At 40.2% G+C, this 27,145-nt stretch overlaps 1 protein-coding gene across 3 annotated transcripts in view; it reads left to right on the top strand.

Moving 5' to 3' along the window:
• The window catches only part of vldlr (very low density lipoprotein receptor), a 51,991-nt gene that overhangs the window by 19,651 nt on the left and 5,195 nt on the right, over positions 1-27,145 (top strand). For 2 of the 3 annotated variants that reach the window (XM_035667891.1, XM_035667890.1), the window contains exons 4-16: positions 2,654-2,776; positions 6,554-6,762; positions 9,610-9,772; positions 10,433-10,555; positions 11,579-11,701; positions 13,898-14,017; positions 16,052-16,177; positions 17,210-17,381; positions 18,002-18,226; positions 18,330-18,448; positions 20,113-20,252; positions 22,113-22,254; positions 22,788-22,937. In XM_035667891.1, coding sequence (XP_035523784.1) covers positions 2,654-2,776; positions 6,554-6,762; positions 9,610-9,772; positions 10,433-10,555; positions 11,579-11,701; positions 13,898-14,017; positions 16,052-16,177; positions 17,210-17,381; positions 18,002-18,226; positions 18,330-18,448; positions 20,113-20,252; positions 22,113-22,254; positions 22,788-22,937 — 1,935 coding nt within the window. Of the gene's footprint in view, positions 1-2,653; positions 2,777-6,553; positions 6,763-9,609; positions 9,773-10,432; positions 10,556-11,578; positions 11,702-13,897; positions 14,018-16,051; positions 16,178-17,209; positions 17,382-18,001; positions 18,227-18,329; positions 18,449-20,112; positions 20,253-22,112; positions 22,255-22,787; positions 22,938-24,293; positions 26,609-27,145 lie in introns of those variants that run through there. The other variant, XM_035667892.1, reaches the window with a different exon arrangement.

The raw sequence follows: 27,145 nt of genomic DNA, 5'->3' as shown, positions 1-27,145 counted from the left end.
AAACCTCTGTTCTGTGTCTCTTTTTCAGCCTTGAGTTAGTCCAACCTTCTAACGTCAAACTCGGGGAGACAAAGTATCGGGATCACTGAATATCTTTGTAGAACTGTTTGATTACTGGGCTTAAAATTGCATTTTTACATAATTCATCAAACCATCAGACTTTTGAATCTGGGTCAGTACATGGATTGGTGACGTCAGTCCGATATTTGATATGTGAATGAGGTCAGTATCGGCACCTGATATGAGGTCTGATCGGTCCCAACTCTGCATAACAAATGAATCAGACTAATAGATTAATTTGGGTTGTAGGCGGAAGCAGACAAGCCATTAGTGTGGCGGCATCTCACTCGTAAATCCTTGCAAATGCACTCTAAAGGGTTTTGCTTATTAACTACTTTAGCTTTTTCACCTATTATTTCTGGTAAAATGTCTCCTCCATACCTATCTAATCCACGTTTTTGAAGTTCTACATTAAAGAAGTTGAATGACTGAAAGTTATGCTGGGCCATTTGATCTTTCCCTCTTTAGACTTGGCAACTTTCTGACATCAGGCTGGTGTGTAGATTAAAGGTGTGTGTGTGGTCTGTGTGTGTGTGTCTGTCTCCGCTTGCACTTGGAAAAGAGTGTCGGTCAACTGAAGGACTTGAACAGCATTCCTGTTTGTAGTGTGTGTCTGTGTGTGTGTGTGTGTGTGTGTGTGTGTCAAGTTCCAGTCATAGCTGTAGTGGTGTACGTGCAGGTCAACCCAGCTACTATAGCTGTTATATCACTGTACTGTTTGACCAGCTGTTGCACATGACTTGGCAACAGGGAATGGAATCTAAAGTAAGTGTGCGCGTGCGTGTCTCCTGTTGTCGTGTGAAGTCGCTGTGGTCGTTGTTACGTCAGTTTTCTTGCATCAGTGTTGAATTAAGGAAGTGAGCTGCATTAGTCATTGATTTAAAAAATACAACCAGGATGTCAGAGTCCTCCATTAGTACTTGGGTTACAACCTGGGTTTTAGTTAGCCATCTGTGGTTTGTTTACTCAGGTTCACACTGTTGCTGTCAGGTGACAATATTTGTCTCCAGTGTCAACTTTTAAGGGACTGAGAAAAATCTGTATCATTAATCAAATAAATGTTAGGTTTCATAGGGCTTCAGGATATTTTAAGCGTAACAAATGTGTTGACTGAATCTCTGCCCTTTTTATAATACATTTTCAAATTAGATTTCTCATATATTGAAATGTGCATTATTTACATCCATGTTTACATTGGCTAGCAGTCTTCTTCTTCCCTGCTTGTAACTGGTGCATTGTAATGTTGTTAGGGCTTTACCACCACTCAGTCGATCAAAATACAGACCATTATGTATCTATATTTGGCTTGTTTGCTCATTCTTTAATCATATATATTTTATACATAAATCTGCAAACTTGTCTCTCTCAACTTTTCTGTCAATATATATTTCAATTATATCTTATTTAACATCAGTGCATTACGTAGTAATGTTTATTTTGTTAAATAGAAAAAGTATTTTCATTGAACTAAGGTGTTTTATAGTGTTGGTAGTGAAACCCAGGTATCACATTAGCATCTACTGCTTCAATGAGCAGCCCTTAATCACAGTACAGTCTGTTTTATGTCAGATGTATGTTAAAGTTGGTCACTAATTCCAACAAATTCTGTTGCTGTGACGTGGTTATTTTTGGACCTGATTTCATGGGGAAAACGCCCTCAAAAGGCAACAAGTAGAGCCACTACTGCTGTGTGATGGCCCTATACGTGAGAATGCTTGAACATTTTTCTTCTTGCTTCTTTTTGCATACTCCACATGCACTTGAGAAACATACCTAAAAGTTACTGTGTGATGCTTCTGAACAGAAAATTCCAAATCAGAATTTGTGATGAGAGCTCAAGGCTTGACCGTGTCCTTGAAGTTCCAAATATGCAGATAAACTGTTGTTCTGAAATAAAATCAGATGATCCGAGAGGCAGTACACATCTTTTTTTAAACTGTTGGATACAGGTCAGTCTGTTCTGTGGTGGCTATTCTTTAAATGAAGCCTACAATGTAGAATTTTGTCTTACTGTAAGGTTTCAGTCCTCAATGAATGGACTTGCAGCAGTCACATACAGTGTAAGTAAAAGCTCAAATGAGTGACAAATCAAAGAGGCCATGTCCCTTTTATCCCTGTTTGAGACACAGCTACACATTCCTGAGTTCTGGGGCAACAAACAGTGTGGTGCGACAAAGGGTCTTATCTCCTTGGATGTTCAGTGGCGTCTCAACATCCCACTGTTTGCTTAGACATAGTGTAGTTAGAAACGGGGTTAAAGGTTTATACAAATAATAGCCAGCAGTTTGTGTATGGGTTTACAATGACCAGGTCAAAGAGTCATGTAGATTTCCATGACTGTTCACTCTGATGTGGTTTGGAATCACAAGTTAACAAAGATTAACCTGGTTGGTGGCAATTCATTTCTTTTTGCCAGTTTTTTGGCTCCAACACACAGTCCGCTTCATTTTACACTCCTATATGTCCTTAAATAATGTATGTCTCTTAAATGGGTTTCCTTTTGCCCAAAGCAACAGCGAAAGGTGAGCTTTCATAGAAAACGGAACAAAAATGAAACAACGCATTGATTTTTGTGTTTTTTTTGTCCACGCAGACATGAGGACGTGTCGTGTGAATGAGTTTAGCTGCGGAGCGGGCTCCACTCAGTGTATCCCCATCTTCTGGAAATGTGACGGAGAGAAGGACTGTGACAATGGAGAAGACGAAGTCAACTGTGGTAGGTGGTCATGCACACGTTAACATGGGAGGGATATTTGCCTGAGCATATAGAATGATGATTTTCAGTTACAGTACACAACATTTAGTTAATTCCAGGAGTAGCGATTAAAGATCAGTGTCTACATTAAAATCTTTAGTCTTCTACTCCTTCTACCTCATTATAAATCCAGAATCTATGAACGTGCAAATGTTTTTCATTTCTCAAGTTTTCCTGCTGGACACAAGATGTTTCCTACTTCAAATTCCATTCTCAGTGCACTAGTGGCTTGAAGTTTCTACATCTAACTAGTATAAGTTGAAACCTGGACCAAGAAACATTTTTGACTGGAGGGGAACTTACTTACGGAACACTTCTGTTGATTTTGTAGTCATGTAACACAGGAAGTGAGTAGGTAGTATTATATATGTTTTGGTTGAAAAGAACAGTGTTAACTGCAGGCAGAAGCATGTTTTACTTAATTACATGTACAGTACATGTGTTGGACACGTACTGTAGTTTCAGAGGACCCAGAGGACCCAGAGGCCAGGCTGAACCTTTACCTTCTCCCTAAATGGCCCAACTTTAAAGTTGAGGAGGACCTAAAGGCCCTTTTTAGCTTTTGTCACTGTAAAGTCAAATTTCCAGGTTTATTACCAGGCATTTGCTGCTAAATGCAGTAGGAAAGCCCATAATTATCCATGTTTGTTTACAGTAAGGGTTGTGTCACTTTATATTCACAGTTTATGTCCATCTAACTTTGTATCTGGAATGCCCTGGGATTAACATGTCAAAGTTGCTTTCAGGAACAGCCAGTGGAATTTATGCCTGCCTCCCATCATTCACATCTTGCTGTGGCTTTTTCACTTGTCTGGTTCATGTCATGCATTTGTGAATGATGATCACTTGAAGGCCTATGATAACCTATGACGTGGTCAAAAGATACTTTCTGACCTTGAGTTTAGAATTGCCTGAACGCATCTTTAAACAATTAACCTGCTGATTAGCACCATGGATTATGGGATACAGAGAGCTGCAAAAACACATTTGAGCAAAACATTTCTAGGCTGCTTTTGGGGAAGGCTTGGACTTTGTTCCTAAAAAGCAGACTTCATTGGATGCTGTCTCTAAATTTAACTACAGAAACGGAGGCATTGTAGCAGCCCAACTTCCCTGTAGCCGCTGATTCACAGCAGCTACAGCCCTTCTGCCTGATTCATATTGTGCAGACAGCTTTTTTGCACAATACACAAGACTGTTATTGCTTTAGAAAGTGCAATGATGCAATTTTTCTGAAGGGATTCACGTACCACTTTAGTGTAACAGCCAATGACTTGTACTTTTTCAAGCACTGAAACAGTTTCATGGATATGTGTATCAATTACTCCTCCAGCTGGTTATCCTACAGTAAATACTGTGCAGCATAAACACACCAACGGCTTTTTGCACAGAGCATGAAGCTCTGTCTGGATAAACTATAAACTAAAATAATTGGATCTGACAGAAAACGCTGAAGCAGGCTGTTTGCATGCTGCTAAATTTCATCAATCTATCCATTTTCTGCTGCTTATCCGGGTTGGTGGCAGCAGGTTGAGCAAGGTATTCCAGACCTCCCTCTCCCCTACAATGTTTTTCAGATCCTCCTGGGGAATCCCGAGGCGTTCCCAAACTAGCTGAGATATATACATTTTAAATTAAGGAAATTTAAACTAGAATTTAAAAAAATCCACAAATAACATGACAGTGAGTACTAGCAGCTACTCTCAGATGACACCAGTGCAGATAGATGTATATAGTGTGTTTGTCCATCAGTGTATATATTTTAACCAATACTACAGCAGCAGATCACAGTAGTCAGAGAAATGAGCTGCCTTAGTGGAGGAGACATTTGTTAATTGTCTTGTTTGCTTACATTAAACCTGCGCCCATGTTGTCCTTGGACTGTAGCAGGATGTTTTATTGCTGTGATGCAATGCACGTTTTGAGGCAGTGACCCCAGATACCTCTTAAAGTGAGCTGCCATAGGCCAACATAAATCTAAATCTTATGACTGACCTCCTCCATTCTCTCATCCTCCAGTCGCATCTTTCAGTCACATTCAACCCCCACTCCCTCCTACCAGCACTAGTGTAGAAAACACAGACATGTTACAGTCATGGTCTCGATATGCCTGTTGTGACAATTATTTGTGCAGCGTTGCAATAAGGCTCCATTCAAAAGTATATGGGCACATTTCAACTCCTTCACCATTTAACTTAAGTATGCTTCACCAACCAGAGTTTGGAACGGTGCATGGTGATCTGAGTGCTGCTGCTAGGCCATGCAAACGCACACTATGAAGCTTCTGATGAACGGTTCTTGTTTGCTTCCGCAGGCCATTTGCAACTCTGTGTTTGGGGAAAAAATGTAATCAAAAGTGACAGACTTTCGGTAACATACAAGTGTTAAAGTTACAAAGTGCACACATTGGTCACCAAATTATAAATAAAGGCAAATCTAATATTCATGATAAAACGAATAACATTCCAACCCCACCATAGGTGCAATTAGCTGTTACTCTGGAATAAAAGCAAACAAAGCAAAACATGTTTTTGATCCATGGAGAGTAAGGGGGGTGATTTCTGCCTCACTAAAATCAGGTGTCTGGCTAGAGACAAGTGATTTTTACTTGCTTCAACACTCAGCAGTCCCACTTCATGGCTGAGCTGTTGACATTTCCACTTCTTACTAACGGCACTTAAACCTGTACTACACATCTAGATAGGCAGATATGTGACACAATGACTTATCTGAAAAAGGCATCCTCTGACAGCATCACATCACTGAGCAACCACCAACCCATTCTGCTCCAAATGTTGGTAATTGAAGACTGCGTGGCTGTTTACTTAATTTTATGCACCATAGAGAGATAATATGTGACATTTCGGCTATTAATGTCTAAACACTAGACCTATGTTCTAAATGTTGAGTTCTGTACTTGCATTATCCCAAATGTTCCCAACAATGTTCATACCCAAAGAAATCTTTACATCTTATTCAGGTAATGGTGCGTTTCACCGGTTGCCTGTCAATGGTGTCATATCCTTGTTGCACATGCATTGTGGTTGTCTGACAGAAGCCATAAGTCATAGGTTAGTCACAAATTGACTTTTTATCCAGTTTTAAGCCACATTTTTACCATACACTTTCAGATCTTGGTTGTTTTTAGCTACACATTTTAACCAGATGAAGGATTCTAGTCATCTGGATCTTAAGTTATCAGAGAAACAAGCTAAGCTAACGTTAGCAGCAGTTTGGCTGGCAGGCCCTCTAGGGAGTCCTTTGTATGCAGAACAACGTTGGAGTTTTGGAGAGGTAACCTGTATGGATAATTCAGTTCCTGGTAAAAAACCTCCTGAATCGGAATAGGAATCCGCACTAGGAAATTTAGTGGTTGAGTTGTGTACTACACAAGCACACACACGACATCATTCAAAAACTCAGATGAGCAGCAGCAGCAGCTAAAGGCCTGAGCTGTAGATGCGTCAAAATATGTGTCCTCATCAGTATGAAGAGTGCGGTTTCCAGATGACCTGCCTGCCATCTGGAGAGTGACACTAACTCTTGTGAAACAGCATAGAAATGTTATCGTATAATCAAAGTGGCCTGTGTGATGATCCCGTGTGTGTGTGTGTGTGTGTGTGTGTGTGTGTTGATAAATGGTTGGGTTTTATTTTATTTCTTTTAAATTAGCTACTGAGTTGTTAACCCTCTGACAGCGCTCTCACATTCTCTTCCTCCCCTCCCTACTGCCTCCAGGCAACATCACCTGTGCTCCAAACGAGTTCACATGCGCCAGCGGGCGCTGCATCTCCCGGAACTTTGTGTGCAACGGCGAGGACGACTGTGGCGACGGCTCTGATGAGGTGGAGTGTGCTCCGTCGTCCTGCGGTCCCAGTGAGTTCCAGTGTGGAAACTCATCGTGCATCCCGGTGAGCTGGGTGTGTGATGACGACGTCGACTGCCAGGTAACAAACACAATTAAAGACCAAATACACAATAAGTCAGATATACACACACTCTAAAAAGCAGATTACAACACTAATTAAAAGATTACATTCTTGCACCATCAGAGGACAGTGATGGATAGATTTGTTTTTTTTGTTTCAACCATACAATTCTTAATGGCAGTTTGATTGGATAATTGATGACACTACACTGGGAAGAAGATGTGGGAGAGGATGTCACTGATGCGAGTACACTGAATTGCAGCAATCCATGTCTAACACACAGTACACTGAATCAAAGTACTGCACCTTTTTAAATGAAAATCTCAAGATGTTCTTATTAGTAAACATGTTTTAAAATTGCCTAAACATAAGTCATTACAGAATAAAAATCTTTAAACTCATCAGAACTTTGGAAAATGCATTTAAACCACATCCAGTCCTGGTTGTTAACGACATACTATCTTCTTTCTAAAATGCTTGTACATTTATTAAACTAGATGCAAAAGAAGCTATTCAGCCCTGCTGAAAGACTGCTCCGGTTAGAAATAATCTAGTTCTCAGAGGGGATATGTAAGCAACTTTTACTTTAAGAAGTTTTAAAAGTCAATAATTTGGGCAGATCTTTTTAGCGCTCCAGGCTCTTGACAGTAAAAGCCCTGCCCCCTCTAGTCTTAAGTCTGGACTCAAAAGACTTGAGCAAAATTATCCATGACAAGTGTATCCTCTTGCAGAGGGTTCAGTTTAAGGTTGAGGCTTAAGTTGTGGTGACAGCAAGGACAGCTAAGGAAGAACAAACATGTAATTCATGATAAATTGCTATACGTTTGGCTCACTCTGAATAAAATGAAGAGTAAATTATCTGGCAAGGTGCTTGGATCAGGGAATGTAAGTTTGACTCATCTATGCTGACCTCCCACCAAACTAAATTCAGTGTGATGCATCATTTAGATTTGTTTGTGTGTGACATCCACTTGCAGTGGCTACAGTTAAACTTTAAAACTTTCTCTGAATATATGAAACCATATCTCAATTTAGAGTTGAGGCTAAATTCCGCAGATCATCTGCCCCCTCTTGAGCCTCACAGCTTTACTCTGTACTTCATTCCTTTGAAATCATTTTAACTCAAATTACACAAAAAAAATGAAAGCAATGTGCAGAGAGACAAAAATGCCCAACAGAGCTTATACATTACTTTTATTTAAAGAATACAATGAGTTTCAATGCCAAAGTTATATTTTATGACATAAAATACCAAAACACGTTCCGTAGGACTTCAAGGAAGATACTAGTTCAAAGTATCCCACATGGCAGCACACACAAACCCACAAACGCACTCCCTCTCATATTCTAAGTAGATTTTGCGTCGCTACAATGAACTGCCCTGTATTCTCTCCCTGGGGCACGCACACACTGGTTCTGCAAGTTAAATTTTCACAACACCCTGTGGTTATTGACCTGCCTCATACACACACAATCTCTCACACACACACTCACACTCACACTCACCACACACACACACACACACACACCTGACTTTGACACTCCTAACACGTTTTTCACACACGGCAGAACAAGTTCCACTGAGTCGGCGATTTGCTGTGGAGCTGTTAATTGGCTGTGTGGTTATCACTGTGACTGCCTCGCAGGGAAATGAAGAAACTGATGCAAGCGCTCACACCCACAAATATTTTAAAACGCAGCGTTCAATGGGAAGGTCATTGTTATTCCCTTTCACACACCGAGTTGGTCCTGTGTCAGTGTTAACAGTTACAGAGCTTCACGCACACACACATTCTCACAGTCCATTAATCTGCTCCCACATGAGTCAGTGACTTTCTGAGCTGATGAAAGAGTGAGAAACACTTCCTGCTGTTCCTCTTGATCCCATTCTGTCTGAGCGCCCAGTTTAAGTTCTAATTAAAGTGGTAATCATCAGTGAGATCTGAGTCCTAAAAGCTCTCTGCCGTGCACTCCCCCAGATCACCTGTCAATCAAACATGGGTGGGCCATGGCTGTCTTTGTTTGGGTCCTCTGTTGGTGACGTTTGCTCTTCCCTTCAGTGGCTGTCTGTGCAAAGCCTGGGAAACTCTTAAAATGTCTATTGTATTACAGTCCTTGAATAGTTTAAGGAAAAACCTGGATGTAAAGTTTAAACTCTCTATCTCCCTTGTAGTGGTTTCTTAGATTTGGACGTGTGCTTATTTGCTTTTTTGCCAAGAGTTAGGGGAGAAGATTGATACCACTCTCATATCTGTATGGTGAATTAGTAGCTACAGTTGGTTTGGTTAGCTTAGCATAAAGACTGGAAACAGGGAAACGGCTAGCCTGGCTCTGTCCAAAGGTAACAAAGTCCCCATACCATCACCTCTGAAGCTCACTAATTAACACCCTGTATGTTATATATATATATATACCATTTGTTATATAGAAAACATTTAAGTGTAAAAAGTGAGTGTTGGCCCTACTCTTACTCTGTACCTGGTTTTTTTTTAAATGTGTGTATTTTCTGTTTATGTTCTGTCTGTTCTGTTATGTTTCTCTTCCATCAGAAGGCCATACCAGATGAAACTTTTCTTTCTAACTGGTCTGTAAAAGTCTTGACTTAAATTGAAGGCTCCCTGCTAGGAAATAGCTCAAAGAGAGCAAATGTTGATGACAGGAAGTGAACACCAAATGGAAAAGCTTTTACAAACTGAATGTTGGCTAAAACACAGTGGAGAATCATTCTCATCTATATGGTCAAATTATCGTTAAGATTACAGCTATCCATTCCCATCAAAAGCAAGAAATCTTGCAGCCATAAGTCAGGCAAGGCATGATCAAATCATCTTTCCCTCTGAACCATCTGGTCTCTGTCCCCTGCAGGACCAGTCAGATGAGTCTCCGACTCGTTGCGGCCGTCATCCGACGCCGCCAGCCAAGTGTTCATCCAGCGAGATGCAGTGCCGCTCAGGAGAGTGCATTCACAAGAAGTGGAGGTGTGATGGAGACCCGGACTGCAAGGACAGCAGTGATGAAGCCAACTGTCGTATGTACACACCAGCTGTCTCTAACACATTGGAAATAGAGCATTTTAAGATCATAACCACAGATTTTATTTCTACGGCAGAATGATTGGAGTTTTCAAACATTCTGTATCCGTTTTGATGGCAATATGTATCCTGTTTAGTGACAATACTCAATGCTAAGATAAGTGAATGAGTCAATGAAGGATTCTGTGATTATTTTTGATGAGTTTTGGGATGTGATGTTTCCCTGAAATCAAATGTATAGAATGGAAAAATGAATAAAAGCAGATTAACTTCTGTATCATTCACATGCAAGTGTCCAGTATTGTAATGTTCACAGGATTTGTTGTAAATCAGATGAAACGCATAAAGATACAGATTTAATTCGGACATGTTTTCAGTTGCAAAAAACACAGTGGGTGCAGTGATCCATTATGTGCTGCACTTTGACATTAATTACTTTATAATAAATCTTTACTTATCCACTTTAAGTGTCATCTGACCAACAGTCCAAAACCCAAAGCATTCAGTTCCCAATGACCTGAAACGGAGGAAAGCAGCAAATCCTCACACCTGAGAAGCTGGAACTAGAGAATGTTTGGCTTTTTTAAACTGATAAAGGTCTTAATGATTTAGATTTGAATTGAATATTAAAATTCAAATCATTCATGTGTTGGCAGCTGTACGGACCTGTGGACCGGATCAGTTCAAATGTGATGATGGAAACTGTATCCTGGGCAGCAGACAGTGTAACAGCCACAGAGACTGCACCGACGGATCAGACGAAGTCAACTGCAAAGACAGTATGTTTGTTTGTGTGTGTGTGTGTGTTTGTGTGTGTGTAGCTTTACAAATGACTGTTTTAATATGATGAGGGCCATGCCGGATGAAGCATGATTTTTCTTGTTTGTTTTTCACATTCCACCTCAGGCTGTCCCGAGGTTCGGAAGCTACGGGTGTGTGTCAGTGTAGATGCTGTGGGCATGTAAATGGTCTTTATGCTTTTTCCAGATGTGTTTTTCAACAAAATCCCCTCAGGTTGTGCTCAGGTACCAGAGCAAAGTGTTTGTTCACTGGGCGTGATGAGAAAAAAGCCTTCTAAACACATCTAATGCTGTCACAGTCCACTTCAGGGTGTCCTAATGCTTTCTATTTTTGTGTGCTCATCAACAGGATGAATGTACCAAAGAGAGAAAAAAAAAAACTCCTGTGTTTCCATGTTTGTTTTTGCTCTTGTGGTATAAAACATGGCTTTGAAAGTACACTGTATAGAGTGACAAGTTTGTGTCAGATTGCCACTCTGCAGCTGAAAGATTGTTGTTTTTAAAGATACAGCTACCTGTTGTAGTGACTTCAGTGAAGGATCCGTTGATCCTTCAAAGACTGTTTGCAACCTTTCCAAAATCTGAATACATATAGTGAAGCTAAAACATTTTTTTGTTACCTTTTGTTATCTTGTTTTCTCGCACGTTGAAAGTTCTTGTGGAGTTTTTAATGAATTTGTCAACCTTTTTAAAGGAATAGTTGGGCGTTGTTGGAAGTGAGGTTGTTTTCAAGAAGAGCAAATAATTTAAGTAAGATGAGAAGATCGATGCTACTCATGTCTTTGCAACAAGTGCGGAGATAGATCCAGGAGGCACTTAGCTTTAGCTTAGCTCAAAGACAGGACAACTGTAAAAGAGGTTACATCCTGATATGCAGTGATGCATTGGTAACTTGCTGTGTAATTGGATTTCATAGGAAGGTATTGTATGTAAATATTAAAGAATGTTGTGTGTAAGCAGCGACTGCCCTTGACATGTAAAATTCTTTGAATTTCTCGCCAGTGACTCAGTGTAACGGGCCAGAGAAGTTCAAGTGTCGCAGCGGGGAGTGTATCGAGATGAGCAAAGTGTGCAACAAGGTCCGAGACTGTCCTGACTGGAGTGACGAACCCATAAAAGAATGCAGTAAGTAAAAGAGAAAAAATATAATCTTCAAAAGTTATCTTTATAATGGTATCTTCTACTAGTAGAGCTAAAGCCAGAAACACTGTACATTTGTCCGTGATGATTTCCTTTCAATTCAAAAGATTTACGTCTGCTCTGTGAAAGATAGACTTCCCAAATCTGAACTTTTTAATGTTTTTTTACAGTGTTTCAGACGTTCTAGAATATTCAGTTTATGTGGAAATGGAAAATGTGCTGATAGTTCATCTGTACAAACATCATTGGGCTGCAGCACACTCATTTGTTTTAACTTAAAACCAAAGGTTGTCCTCCTGGGGAAAACATCCCACTCTGTGGCCATTGTCTGTCCCCACAGGTATACATTTACCTGCTATACATGCTGAAATTTTTTTTGGCAAAGTCTGAAGCAGTGACTGTGTGCAGCTTCCTTAAAGACGAGGTTGCCAGGTTTAGTGCTTGAAAGCCACTTAGTGGGGATTTTCTGGGCACCGTAAATGAATTGGGATACTGTCTGAGGTAATAACTGAAGAGGTGTAGAGTGGTGTGCCTTTGCTGGAAAGCTTTGTTTTAAGACCGATGGAGATGACGCTTAAGAAGGTTATTAAAATATTGCCACAGTTCTCCTAACTGAGCCACAGAACACACAAGGATTAAACATGTTTGATTTTTGTATATTCATACTACGTGCGTACGTTTGCACTAGAATCTGTATAAATATGAATGATCTTGTAGTTTGAGCTCTGATCAACCCACAGTGTGTTTGTCTACTGTAATCTGCAAATGTCACTTGTTAATGTGTAGTGCTTCCCCAGCTGGCAGCTCTAAATGTCAGCAACATGAAACTGGAAATATCTGAGCAAGAAAGAAGCTCCAACATTTAGATTTCTCTGGACAGGTCTCTCAGGCACTGTTCAGCAGACACATTGCTTTTCTGTAGGTTCAGATGTCTTTTCCTTTGGGCAGGGGAGTGTCCATGAGATGATGTTCCTCTCTGTAGCACATAGATTTAAGATGATGGTATGTGGATTTTTACATTCATCGTCCCTCTTGCAGCTTTAATGTGTCTGCAGTTCAACGCAAGAGAACGAATGCTGCTTATAAAAAATTCTCATTGATCAAAGAACTCAGAAGCAATTACGCTTTCCACAATCTGAATACTAAACGTCTGACTCTGAATTGTACTAGTAGTACAGTTAGTCAGAGGAAAAGGTCTACCATGTCATGTATATGATCAATTTAATGGATCAACTCAAAAAATCTGTTTATTCTTTTCTTTTTTAAATGTAGTGTTGTACAAATGGAGATGAGCTGAATAGGCACTGTCTGTTCTGTTGAAGTGAGAACTTGCTCTCTTTTAATCAAAGAACATGGAGAGTAAAAGGTTTTAGCATGCAGTACAAAGTGAAACTGTATCTTTGTAAATTCTCCAATAACAAAAATTGCTGCTATCTTGTCAAAAGTTAAAGACTTGTTCTTTTTAACTAGAGGACTCTGAGTTGAATTATAAACTTTGTGTTTGTATCTCATCATATTTACCATTGGGGAGTTCTTTGCTTCTTGAACTACAGTATTTGTTGTCTCCAAGAACAGATTTAACTTTTGGGACTTTTTCTGCCTCTTCATACCCGGAGCAGTTTTAGATAACAAAATATAAAAATGTGCGTTTTTTAGATTTCTCCTCAGCCCTTTCCTAAGGTCATGAGTTCTGTATAATGAGTTTAATGACTGAAATAATGAGATAACTAATTCAAGCAGCCAAAAGGAGTTGCCTTGTTGAGAAATGGTCTACTCAAATGCAACAATAAATGCTCTTTAATCTTTGCTGTGTAACTTTAAAATACATCTGATCAGGATTACTAACACCTGCTAACATCCTTAACACTGATTAATCTTGCAGCACACAAAAGGCATCAGAAAATGTAACCTTTTTATAATATTACTTCAGGGTTAAATTATGTTTATTGGACCCTAACCCCGATTTCCTCAACAGCATCAGTTTAAATCCAGACTGTGTCTTTGTACCACCCCTCTTTTGTGGCCTCTTGACTAAACCATTGATGTCTAGATAAAACCAGAAATCTCAGATGTTGTATTTTATAGGTTTTAACATGGTAAAATGGTATCTACAGTTTGTGTCTTGCTTGCATAATAACTGTTTTAAGATATTATAGCAAAGCTGTTCTTCATGTGCTTCAGATCTAAACGAGTGTCTCCTGAACAACGGCGGCTGCTCTCACATCTGCAAAGACATGGTGATTGGCTTTGAGTGTGACTGCACACCTGGACTTCAGCTCATAGACCACAAGACCTGCGGAGGTAGGTAGCTTCAATGTTAAAAAAAGAGGTCAACATTACTTCATAACTTGCCATCGACCTTACCAATGGATGAAGCCATTTCTCAGGCATCATTTTGGGACAACCAAAATTTGGGACCTGAAATGGACCCAAGGAAAACCTCCCTGAAAACCAACAGGGATATATGAATTATTTTGAAGAAAGGGCCTGAGGATGGTTAGATCTGGTCTGAATAGAGTCCACACAGACAGAGCACAGGCAGCAGCATGATGCTCCACCAATTAAAGAGCAGTTGAAAAGAGCAGCCATACATGTTATTTTTCCTTCACTTTACAGTTCACACTCCCCATTTGCATTTATCTCCTCTGATGTTGACGAAGCTCTGCATGTTCACCCAGGACAGGACCTGACATGATTACACTGAATATAATTGCGTCTGTGGTCAGGTCTCTGTTACTAGGAACTGAGCTGAGCCATGAAGACCTTAAGCTAACTGTGGTCACACACAACCATTTGGGAGGCCCTCATTGGAAAAGGGCAGAAACTTTCAAATAATACTGGGCAGGTGATTGGAAGAACCCCCTGTCTATCAACATCTACCACAAGCAGACTTGAACCTATCAGATGAACGTGCCATATAACATAGTCAAACTCTTACTGAAGTCAGTCTGGAGAAGAGAAAAAAACTTTGAGTCCCATTTTTTGATCTCCTTTCAATGAAGAAATACTCTCCAGTTCCCACATAACTGATGCTAGCAGCATCTACGCTAACCTCTTTGGCAACTGCCATTGTTGTTCTCTTGCGAACAGCCTTTTCTCACACACCTAGCGTTAAACCATACCCAAAGCATGCTGGTGTTTCCCAGCAAAAATACAGTGAAAAGGATCTGTTTATTTACTGACATTATACAGTTTAAGTGCCCGTGTCTGTAGAATATGTCACATCCATGGAGGAAAAAAAAGATGTTTTTATTTTAACTCAACACCTCCTTTGTTTGTCTGTACTCTTTCCTGCAAGTTGTTGATTATCGGCATGAACTTGGTTTACCGGTAATCAGTTTTAGTGAAAGCTAAACATCTGCAATATTTTCAACATTACCATATTTATAAGACTCTGATGCCATTCAGTATTTCAAAAAAAAAAAAAAACTAAAACCAAACACCGCCACTCAGTTGTTTTCTGACATGCTTTTGTTTCTTGGCATCAATACACCTCAGTTGTTTGAAAAGCAGTTCAGACAGAAATTTCTGCTTCAAACATCACTCAATCAAAATGAATCCACAATAAGGAATGTCCTAGTGGCAGGTTGTCTTTCTGCATGGTTTGAAGAGCAAACACCAAGACCAGAGAGACTGTCAGTCTGAAGATTTATGACTATTTTTGTCTTTCTTAGAAACCTATGATGCAACAGGCTGGGTCAGACGTACTGTACACTGGTGTTGTGGCTTAGAGATATTTCGCTTAAGGCTGATACACGTTCTCATTGTGCTCTTCTGGCCTCCGAACGGTTTAGTGTGTAATGTGATTGGATTTTCTATTTTCAGGAGGCACTGATCTGACACAGTTGTTATTGAGCCAATCTTGGCCTCAAACACCGCTCTGGATATTGTAATCCCATCTGGAATGAACCCCACTGGTTGCACAGAGGCGCTTAATCTACTCCCGAGTGTAAAATAACCACTAAAGTCCTGAAAACATTTGTACTTCCATTTCATTCTGATGAGTGTTCTGGCAAAACATCAGCAGCAATTATAGTTGGGTTTAATTTTCATTTTGTGCATCCCAAGCTCACATCAGTGTACAATCTCATGCAATAGGAATCATGGGAATGTTTCAGAAAAGTAATTGTTTTGAAAAAAGCGTAATTTGATTAAAGAAAGACTAGGTCTAGACAGGATTTCAATAGATTTTGTAGCAGAGCCGTGTGCAAACGTCTGATTACCCCAACTGAAGCATTCAGCAGACTTGATTAATTAAACATTTCAGATACCAGCTGTATTCCCTCTGTTTTCTCTTCCTCACCCCCCCTTTCATCTCGGTCTCTCTGTGCGTAGACATCAATGAGTGTCTGAACCCTGGCATCTGCAGTCAGATCTGCATCAACCTGAAGGGAGGATACAAGTGCGAATGCCACAACGGCTACCAGATGGATCCGACCACCGGAGTCTGCAAAGCTGTTGGTGAGTCAACAACTGAAAAACAACTGCACCTCTCAACCTTACACAACCGTCAAAAGGATTAACTTGATTTAAGCTCAAGAAAACTCTCAAAATGGAGTCGAATTATGTAGTACAAATATATATGTTTGAGCTCCCTGCAGTGAGCCACACCAGACTGACTGCAACAGTTTTAGAAAGGTTGTGATTCAACTGTGTGGTCATTTTGGAGGCCGTCATTTTTGGTGCTGTTGCCTTGTATTGTAGTGTTAGAGGTATTTTAATGAAACATTAAACGGTTAAAAACTGTTCTGTCTGACAATGCACTGCCATAGAGATCACAAGCTCCCGAAGTCTATTTTTCTCTGTATGGTTTATTTCCAGAGTTGGTCAGAAATGAGTAAAGTATAAAGTGCGGTAGGTATTTTCAGCTCAATACTTTTTTTTTAAATGTGTAAAGTGAACAAACACTCACTCTTCCTCAGTGAGAGCAGCTCAGAATCTCAAGTTGCAGAAATGAAACTCCAATATCTTGTGTGGTCTTTATTAAATGACAGCTCTCCGATATCATCAGGATGACTCTGGAGTTGACTTTCAGCTAGAGATGATGTCATCCTCTAGTCTGATCACATGCTGTTTGTGTTTCTGCAGTAAAAAGACTTTATTGTGTTGCTTGTTGACAAAGACATCATTGTATCCTTCAGCCTCAGTGTTCCGAATGATTTGTCATCAGAGCCTATTAACCCTTATTTGTCACATAATTACTCTTCTATCATACCAGAATGTAATGGTAATAGTTTCTGGTTATACACTACTAACAAATTGGTCACTGGGTTACTGAATATGACGGAATAGAATATAAAAGAAGAGAAGAGCCCCCACTCTATAACATGTTTTAAACAAAGACCATTCAATCAGATTCTTTAAGTGTAAAAGGTGTGAAAGTCTCAAGCGTTAGTAAGTGGAACAGAACAACGTGAGGGTACATTTTGAAGAGTTGTCAGATTGACTTTTTCTTTCTTTTCTCTTATTTAACCGAGTGTGTTCTATCCTCAGGTAAGGAGCCCTGCCTGATCTTCACTAACCGCCGCGACATCCGTCGCCTGGGTCTGGAGAGAAAGGAGTACACTCAGATTGTAGAGCAGCAGAGGAACACAGTGGCTCTGGATGCAGACTTTAACCAACAGATGATCTTCTGGGCTGACCTGGGCCAGAAGGCCATTTATAGGTAGTTTACACACACCAGACAGACACACAGAAGCAGGTGAAGGAACACAACAAAGTCCCCACATTTACAAAGATGCATCTAAATTGATGGCTGATGATCTACAGTTGCATTCAAGTTTGCTCAAATAGATTTTTATGTAAAACATACATAATTTGTCAGTATTAAAACCTGTTGTTTACACTGAAAGAATGTTCAGTGTAGGTTGTTTTGAAAGTGCATCCAAGGCTATTTGTAGCCACACTAGTAGTGTGGCTCTCTGGATAGCAGTTTTGTTATGTTGTTGGTCAGGTAGTTGGTCCACCACTTTGTTCCTACTACAAGATGGGTTATGATGAAATTTGGTACCAACATTCATTGTGCCCAGAGGCAGGTGACTTTTCAGACCTTTCCTGTAACACGACAAGCGGGTTAAAGTTTTCCCACAACCCATAAAATAACTCTAGATAGCTTAAGATGGATTGCTGCACACATCCATCTATGAGTTTGGTGATCCTCTGACTTTTCAACGAACACCATCATCAAGTCAAGTTTTCACTTGCCAAATACCGCCAAAACTGACCCAAACTTTTAAACCGCTTTGAATCTTCAAATTGTAGTGACACTGTTTTTTTTCCTTGCAGCACTGTGCTGGACAAACGAGTGGAAGTCGGCACACACAACAAAGTGATACACAACGTCCAGACTCCTGTGGGAATCGCTGTGGACTGGATCTATAAGAACTTGTACTGGTCTGATCTCGGCACCAAAACCATTTCTGTAGCCAACTTCAACGGGACCAAACAGAAGGTTCTGTTCAACAGAGGCCTCAAAGAACCAGCATCCATTGCTGTGGATCCGCTGTCAGGGTGGGTGGAAAGCTTCTTTTGATGTCAGGTGAAAACCTTTTGTCTCCAACTGACACGTAAATTCACAAATCTGTTTTTACGTGTGTGTATGTGTGTCCTGTAGGTTTCTGTATTGGTCTGACTGGGGAGAGCCGGCCAAGATTGAGAAATCTGGTATGAATGGAGTGGACAGACAGGTTCTGGTGGCGTCAGACATCCAGTGGCCTAATGGAATCACCCTGGGTAGGAACACTAACACACACAGACAGTCTTGACTTGACTTATCAACAGTATATCCACATCATCACTGCACATTCATCTCACTGCTGATCCACCCATTGACTAACACAGTTAAGTAGCTGCTGGTGTGGTCCCCTGCTTTTGTTTCATTTTAGTTTTGTGTATTTTTATCACTGAAGACAGAATTAGCAATATTTCATACATTTCAGTTTCCACACATTAGGAACATGAGCATGTATGAATTAATGACGCTACAGTGATTTGTTGGCCAGACTCAACCCAACATCTGGTAATTAGTCAGCCACATTTATACAGTATTTCTGTTGATTCTCTGTGGGTGGTCAAAAGGCATTCTGGAAAATATAGGTAATCCCTCAAGCAGGTTGTGGTGTAGTTTACAGTTTGAAATGTGCAGTCTATTTCAGACTGCAGACTTTAATTAATTGCAAATGCCAGAGGTAAAATCAGGACTATTTTTTTTTTAATGTCTAAATGATTGTTGGCACCCTGGACATGTACGCTGATTTTCAGCAGTTAGTTTTCCTGACATTTCAGCTGCTTGCAGTGTTTAAATTCCATCTGCCACTTCAATTTTGTTTACTACCTCTGTTTCAACTTTCAACCCCTTAACTGACTCTTCAACCGCTTTAAGCACTTTCACCTTAGCTGACAGTAGGTCTGGGCAATAAATCAATTAAACTGATTAATTACAAATTACAAAACAATGCAAAAAAACCCACAAATGTTCTATTGCAGTGCTATACAGCTGCTTGGGCTTAAAATAAACCCCAAGCCACATTCGATGAGCGAAAGTGGCCTCAGTGATACGACATTACAAATCCTGAGGTATTTCACATCGGCAAAATTGTATTTTTAGGTCATATGGCCAAGCCCTAGCTTGACAGTTTAGTGCTTAGATCTAATTTGTGAGCCATATTTTGTTCAGTGCTTCTGTTTCCAACTGCCACATTAACTTCTTTTAAATGCTTCAACCTCCTTTATAACTCCTGCTCAGTGCATTTTTTTATTTAAAAATTCCTAAGTTAAAAAGAATGGACACTGCATCTCCCCCCGGGTGATCATTAAAACCTTGTGTCACTGGTTTTACTCACTCCTGGAATACACTGAACATTACTGGTGTAATGTGTGTATCTAATAATATGTGGGTTCTTTTTTTTTAATCCAACACCCGACCAGATCATATAATCCAGTGTTCTCCTTTATTCAGCCTTCTTTCTCTTCCTGTACTCTCATCCTCAACATTAGAAAAACCATCGATCCGTCCTTGTTAATGAAATGTTGTATTGATTTCTTTTTCTTTTTTTCCCCGTCTTCTATCTCCCTATCTCTGCCTGCCATGCATCATCTTCTTTCTTTACTCTTCTTCTTTCATCCCTGTATTCTTCATTCAACTCCCTGGTTTTGTGTCCTGTGTAAACACCCTTTCATTTAATGTTCATCTGGTCTTCACCCTTGTACCGCTCCTTTCTTTTCTCACTCACCTTGTTATATTATTCCTTCCCTCCTGTCTTTTTCTGCACCGTATCATCTTTTCCCCCGCTTATAATCCATCCTCCTGTTATTTCTCCCACCCCCCCCCCTATCGTTTCTCAACTCCTCTCACCTTCTCCTCTATTGTTTTTTCATACCCTTCATCTTCCTCCCAGATCTGATCAAAGGCAGGTTGTACTGGGTTGACTCTAAGCTCCACATGCTCTGTAGCGTCGACCTGAACGGAGACAACAGAAAGAAAGTACTGCAGTCTCCAGACTACCTGGCTCATCCCTTCGCTCTCACTGTGTTTGAGGTACAGCTGCTGTTATATTCTCTCACACATTCTCTCTGACAGTAAAGGTGGTAGACGTGTTATGATTGTTGATCTGATTATATCGCTGATTTGGTCTTGTCTGTGTCACTTGGTGTCGACAGTCTGGAGATAAAATGATACACGTTGTCTTTAGTGGTGTGGCACAGGCCAAAAGCCAACACCTATTGTAGTGTTAAAGATGCAATAAGGTACTAGGATTGCAAGTTCTCTAAAGCTGCAGTAGGTAACTTTTATGAAAGAATAACATTTCTGTCATATTTGCTGAAACGTTGACTATATCCTTACAGTAGTACATGAGATGGGAAATCAAGTTCCTCCGGCTCCTCCTAGTGCTCCTAATAACATTTACAAGAATCCACCGCACCTAGAAGAAATATTTTTAGGCTCGGATTGGTTGTACTTTCTTTTCATTCTTGATCTCGTTAAAATTAGGAAGGCAAACTGTTTTAATGAATGTTGGTACTGTACTACACAATACTAAAGAATTTGCATTCTCGTGGGTGGTTGCCTAGCAAATGCAAATCAAACCATAGTCTACATGTTCATTGCGTCTTTTGCATTTACTCTGTTGTCCAATATGTGTCCTTTTTTTTTTTTTTGCTGTCAAGACCAACCATGTATATGAGACCTGAAAATATTTCAGTTTCTGGTTCAAAAATAAGTAAAAGGAAATTGAGGGTGTAAGAAAACCCAGTAAAGAAATTGGATTCAAAAGTCCAAACCTTTATTCTGCATCATATTGTGCTAATGTAACGATATATATTTGTACTAACAACTATATCTGCGTATATAGGCTGCATTCTTCATATATTAGTACTGTGTCTTTGACATCTTTCTGAATCATAGAACCATGGGCATGTGGCTCTCCGGCTGTGTCTCTAACTCACCTACACCCACTCACTCACTCTCACTCAGACAGATGACACATTTATTCACAGGCAGGCACTGTGCTTGAGGTGCAGCTCATATCTGAACACTGATGCACAATTTTAACAAAGTGATTTCAACTAAACAGCATGCACTAACACTTCTTATAGTAACAATTAGTAACAGTTTACATTTTGCTTCTTTTTCCGAGCTGGTAGAAGTGTGATCAAACCAGTCCAGTCCTGTTCACTGCTCTGATCTCTTGCAGTCTTGTAGTTCCCTCACAGGAACAATCCTCAGCTGCACAAGAAGTTCAGTGTTTTTAGGGATAAACATGTTAACATGAGCAGTTAATGACGCCAAGGCTGAAAAGACCAAAAGCAGAGAGCGACCAGAAAATCCAAGGAGAGACGTGAATGTGATTGAAAGGTGGCCCCTGCAAAGTGCTGTACAGGAACGCCACACAGATGGTCTTAGGAACACAGATGGTTGAATTTGTGATGTAGAATATCTGCATCCCCGTTTTGCACAGTATTTATATTCTACAAGTCCTCACGCACCCATTTGTGAGGGAAAACCTTCTGAACATCTGACTGAAGAAAAGAATCAAATATCGTGCATGCATTTTTTTAAACTTGTGTAAAGATTTCTGTAAAAGTCTCTGTTGCTGAAGAAAGAATTGATTGTAATGATGAGGGATTATTGTATTTACATTATATAAATATTAATACCATGGCCACAGAAATTCTTGTTTCTGATTAGGTGGCAGTTGTCTACTGAAAGTAACCATGGCAACAACATTGATTTATGGTGCCAATTAACCAAAGATCATCAATCATTAAAGCCAAAATAAGTGTAACAACCTGATAGTTTTGTGTTACGGTTTTGCTTTCTTTGCTAAATGGCCTCTGAAACAGCGCTGTCAGCATTATAGTTATTAAAATGAGCTATCATTTTCTTTCCTCTCTCCAGGATCGAGTCTTCTGGACGGATGGTGAAAATAAAGCCATCTACTGCGCAAACAAGTTCACCGGCTCTGACGTGGTGACGCTGGCCAGCAACCTGAATGACCCCCAGGACATCATAGTGTACCACGAGCTGATCCAGCTGTCGGGTAAGAGCCTGCTGGGAGAGGCAGGAGAAACGACGAACGTTAATGGTTGTTGAGCTGAAGTCCTGCAGGCTCAGTGACATCACAGCAACCTCAGTTCAGGGCTTACAGTAGCTGCTGCATTGACCTAATGAAGGTTAATGAAGAGAGAGTTAATCAGAAATGACTGTAATTACACATGATTCAGGTACAGGGAGTACTAATGATAATCATCGTTTTAGCTGTAATCCTGCAGTCATAATTGACACAGCTCTAATGGCCACTGAAATCATTTAGAGACATCGTTTGAGATTTATTGAAGGAAGGAGCCAATAGGTGATACCAACGTAACAGTAGACAAAACAATCTTGTCCACGTACTAGTTATCAACTAGTGAATGATTTCTGTACCACAAATCGGTTGCTTCTCAGTGGGGTCAGGTTTAACATTATATTTGATTGATTCAGTGTTAATAAGTTAAATATTGCTTAATGTGGTTTTAATTAGCAGGTTTTATGTTTGTCTAAGTAATCAGAACTGTTGACTTTTCTGTGCAGGTACTAACTGGTGCGCAGAGAAAGGTGTAAACGGAGGCTGTAGCTACATGTGTCTGCCTGCGCCGCAAATCAACAAACACTCCCCCAAGTACACCTGTGTGTGTCCTGAGGGACAGGAGCTGGCTGCTGACGGCTTACGCTGCAGACCCGGTGAGTCAAAGCATTTATTATGCTAACAGTTATGTTTTTGTGTTTCACTGATTTAATGTTTACACCCAAACCTAGAGCACACATTTGCAATGCAAGTTGTCTTGTTTTATTTACAGAATGTGTCAAAATAAATACAAGCAACCTATGCATGAGCATTTGAAACCCACATTGTACAAATGTATCTGTGACACTTGTGCATTTGTAATCTGCGCACAAACATGGCTTGCAAATTGCTTTTGTGAAATAGGCCCCAGGGCTTGTAAAGATGTCACACAGACCCTTTTGGAATCGTGCATGGAGGCTGTGGTGATGCACAATTAATTGTTTTAATATTGAGTCATTCCTTTATTCAGTCTGATGCCAATTCTGCTGCATTAATATGAAGTTCTGTTGTATTCAAACAAGCTCTCCTAATTTCTTCCTAGCTTGCATCACCAAATTAGAAGACTGAATTGCTGCACAATTAAATGTGTAAAGACATGTTGTCAGATTAGAGAAGTCCTAGATAGTAGATTTAAGTTATTCAAATCAATCCAATTTATATGCTTGACAAACTGAATAGCTCTGCAGTCCATTGAGGGGAAAATGTGTGAGCAGTGTGTAGGAGAGTCAGAGTGGAGAGTTGACGACGGCTGCTCTCACTGCTTGTTTTGCATTAAAGCTTGCAAGTAAAAACACTTGTGACAGCTGACATAAAACAAAGTATTGGATCAGGCTATACGTATATAGCTGATACAGATCAGTTAAGAAGTGCGGCCCTGATTTAAATGATTGTGATCGGATATCCCTATGTCAGTAACACGGTGAGAGAAATAATGGAGTAATACAACTGCTGCACTGATGTGATTCCGAATAGTGCAGGCCCAGGTCTGGAAAGTAATTGGGGAAAAGAGTTTGAAGCTTACTCAGTATACATATGACTTCTTGTATATATGTATATATGCATATGTTTTCTTTGTGGATTGTATGTCAATTTACTATTTTAGCTAGAATATTATTAATCCATAGAGAATTATTACATTGTGAGTTTATAAGAGCAAAACTATACTTGGTGAAAAGGAAGAATGTTTTAAATTGAAATTTAAAGGAACTGGGGTAAACTCCTCTAATCCAGCTGAATGAATTTAATTTGCCTCACAATGCCTTCAGGCCAGTGTGGATGGCATCATGGGAAAACTGGTAATTGTATAGATGAGAAAACACAAACCACACTGGTGCACAAAACTGGGTGGTTTAAACCACCCAACGGATGGTAAACCTGTAGCTTCTTGTTAGCGCTAATGTGCATTCGAATTACTGTACACACAAAGGCGATCCTGTGCATCCCCTGTGCTTCATCTTCCCTCTACTGTGCAGTTTGTCTCAAATGTGCCTCCTCTTAAAGAACTGACTCAAGAAGAAAGGCTAAAGGAAGCTTTCACTGTGGATACCCCTCCAAAACAGAATCAATTGTAAGAAACAAAATGAATTCAGTCCAATTCTTTAGGTTAAACTGGCTTTGATGCGAAAAGAAGCGTTTCTTCACTACCTCCCTTCTCAACCACTCGAGCATGTTTCCTTGGTGTGAGTGTGTTCCCCTGCGAAACTTGTCTTCTGTCTGTATCCATGCCAGCCACAAACCCAGCTGTCTGTTTGTGTTAGCAGTCTGACAGCTGAACAGTAGCTGAGTCAGTTGGTGTTGTGATCCAGTTTTTTAGGGTCTCTTTGGCAAGACTCAACAGCATCCTGCTTCACATCTCAGCTGCAGCTCTGTCTCCTCCCTCTTCTGTTTGAAAGTTCCTCTGTCCTCTCATCCTGACAGCTTGTGTGGCTTTCCGGGGATGATTCTTCTTCCACTCGTTCTTGGGCTCTGTTCAGTGCTGTCCTCTGCTTCATGTTTGCCTGTTGGGTTCAGTCCTGGTCTGAACTGCCTTCAATTCTCTGGACTAATGAATTGGAATGTGACTTAGTGCCATGACAGTGGAATGTGCGGGGGCAGAACATTCATATGTGATAAAGCTATCCTTCCAAAAGCATGCTGCCGCAGTAACAGCCTCCGCTATTCTGGGATTGGCCTCATAAGATTTTGGGACCTGGCTGCAGGGATGTGCTCTCTGTAGCTGGCAGTCAGTGTTCCAGGTCTTCCCAAAGCTGTTGGTTGGGATTGAAGTCATTTTCCATTTCATCCTGATTAACTGGATACACGTTTGGCCCATGTGATCAATACATTTGTTTCCACTTGCTTAGTGATTGTATGGGGACCATAGTCACTTGGTGATATCATGTAAATGTTTGTCGCCTACATAATTATAGTTGATCAGATTATGTAGATACCACAATATAAGCTAGTGGGAGCATGTAGACGGTGTTTTCAAACTTTGCAGGAACTCAAGTTTTCCAGTCATATTCCTCTAGTTTCTCCTTTTTTTTTTCCCCTCCTGTCACATTTAGCATTAAACACACATTTTCATTTTGCATGGAAATGTCTTCACTTCACCCCACCAGCGACACATTTACATGTGTTTAACTCCGCACATGTCTTTCATTAACTTCATATGAACATGATTTCTGGTAAGATTCACTAGTTCCTGGTGAAAATGTTTTTTTTTTTTTTCAATCTACTTAACACTTCATTCTATATATTTTGCTTACTGTGTGTAGTTTATAACAAGGAAAGAACTTGAGCTCCCAGGTCAAACAGGTGAAAAAAGTACTGGTTTGATCATATTACTTTCAATGTCAGATTGATCAAATTAATGCTTTTTAAAAATCCAACTCAAACTGCCACTCCGCCCTCCATTAGTCTCTTTTCCTTCGCTGTAAAAATGCTGCTGGGAAACACTGTCCTCTCTCTAATCCACTCTGTTCCAGTTGTTTTTGTCTTGGGCCGTCCAGCTCCTTTCTACGTTCCCACAGATTAGCCTTTTCATACTGAACCATCGTCAGATAGAAACCTGACAGCTGAATTCAGTGCACATACCCTCCTAATTGGACTCAAACTGTAGACCGAGACACTGGTGTTCACAAAGTACCGGAACATCTCCCTGACAACTCTGCACCACCGTCCTCCCGCCCTCCTGAATGAAAGTCTGCCTGCCCAGTTAGCCTGTTCACTTTTCTTTAGTACTTCTCTTCTTTTCTGTTTCCAAGTGGGAACTGGGAGAGTATTTCTTGACAGCATGTCCTCCTTTTGTATCTTTTTCTGCAGTAATACTTCATTTGTATCTGGGTGTTTTCTGTTTCATGTTGTATATTTGTTTATATATTTATGTCTTGTATTTATATCTTATATTTATATCTATCTATATTTGTCTTTCACCCAGAAAAAAAAATAATTTTGTTTTTACTTCACTTTAGTAAAGGAATTTTCAACAGACTTTTATGCAGAGCTAATTTTGTGCACTTACTTACAACCTTGAGCCATTTTACCATTGCAGGAATTTTCTGCATTAAAAGTCATAAGCAACACAGCAACATTGTGTAACTTTCCCACCCTAAAATAACATATCCATACAAAATGTAAAATGTTAAATGTTGCTTTTACCCGGTTTTATCCCCCCCAAAAAATGTATTCTCTTTTTTGCAAGAATAAAGACACACAAGCTGCATAAAATTGTGCAGTGTGTGTCGGAGAGATAAAATGCATGCTAGCACTTTCATGGTGTGTTTCTGAGGATTCCGTGCGCGTGTGTGTGTGTGGGTGTTGTGGTTTGTGTGTGGTGTGTTACATGTGTGTTGTGTGTGTTTGGGGTGTGTGGTGGTGAGCTGTACGTGTACGTGTGTGTACGCCTGTCAGTCTTTCTGGTACTATTTAAACATGAGAATAGTGTGGGCGGTGGTTAAAGAGGGAAGCCTGTCACTTGCTGAATGCTCCTCCACTTTCCTCCTAGTTGGGCTGTAGCCAGAGGCCTTGTTGCTCTTTACTAAACCTCCTGCTAACATATTTATCCCATTTTACAGGCGCTGCGGCTGAAACGAATAGGTACTGTAGAGCATTGTGTGCTTCCAGCTTTGACCAGCTCTGATCTTGTTAGCGAAAGAAAGTAATAAGCAATGCTCTTCACTTCAGAGTTGAACCCGAAACTACCACTGAGGGGTTCATATAACAGCCTTGAGAGGTAACAGGGGAGTGTTTTCCTTCAGGCTGAACAATCTCACGCTGAAATAGAGGAAAGAGATTTGGGACTCCACTTATTTCCACAGTCCGCTTCCTCAAATACCAGTCATCA

The sequence above is a fragment of the Morone saxatilis genome, unplaced genomic scaffold (assembly GCF_004916995.1).
Source record: "Morone saxatilis isolate NCDOM2014 unplaced genomic scaffold, NCSU_SB_2.0 Contig21, whole genome shotgun sequence".
Lineage (NCBI taxonomy): Eukaryota > Metazoa > Chordata > Actinopteri > Moronidae > Morone > Morone saxatilis.
This window is presented reverse-complemented; position numbering and strand designations above follow the sequence as displayed.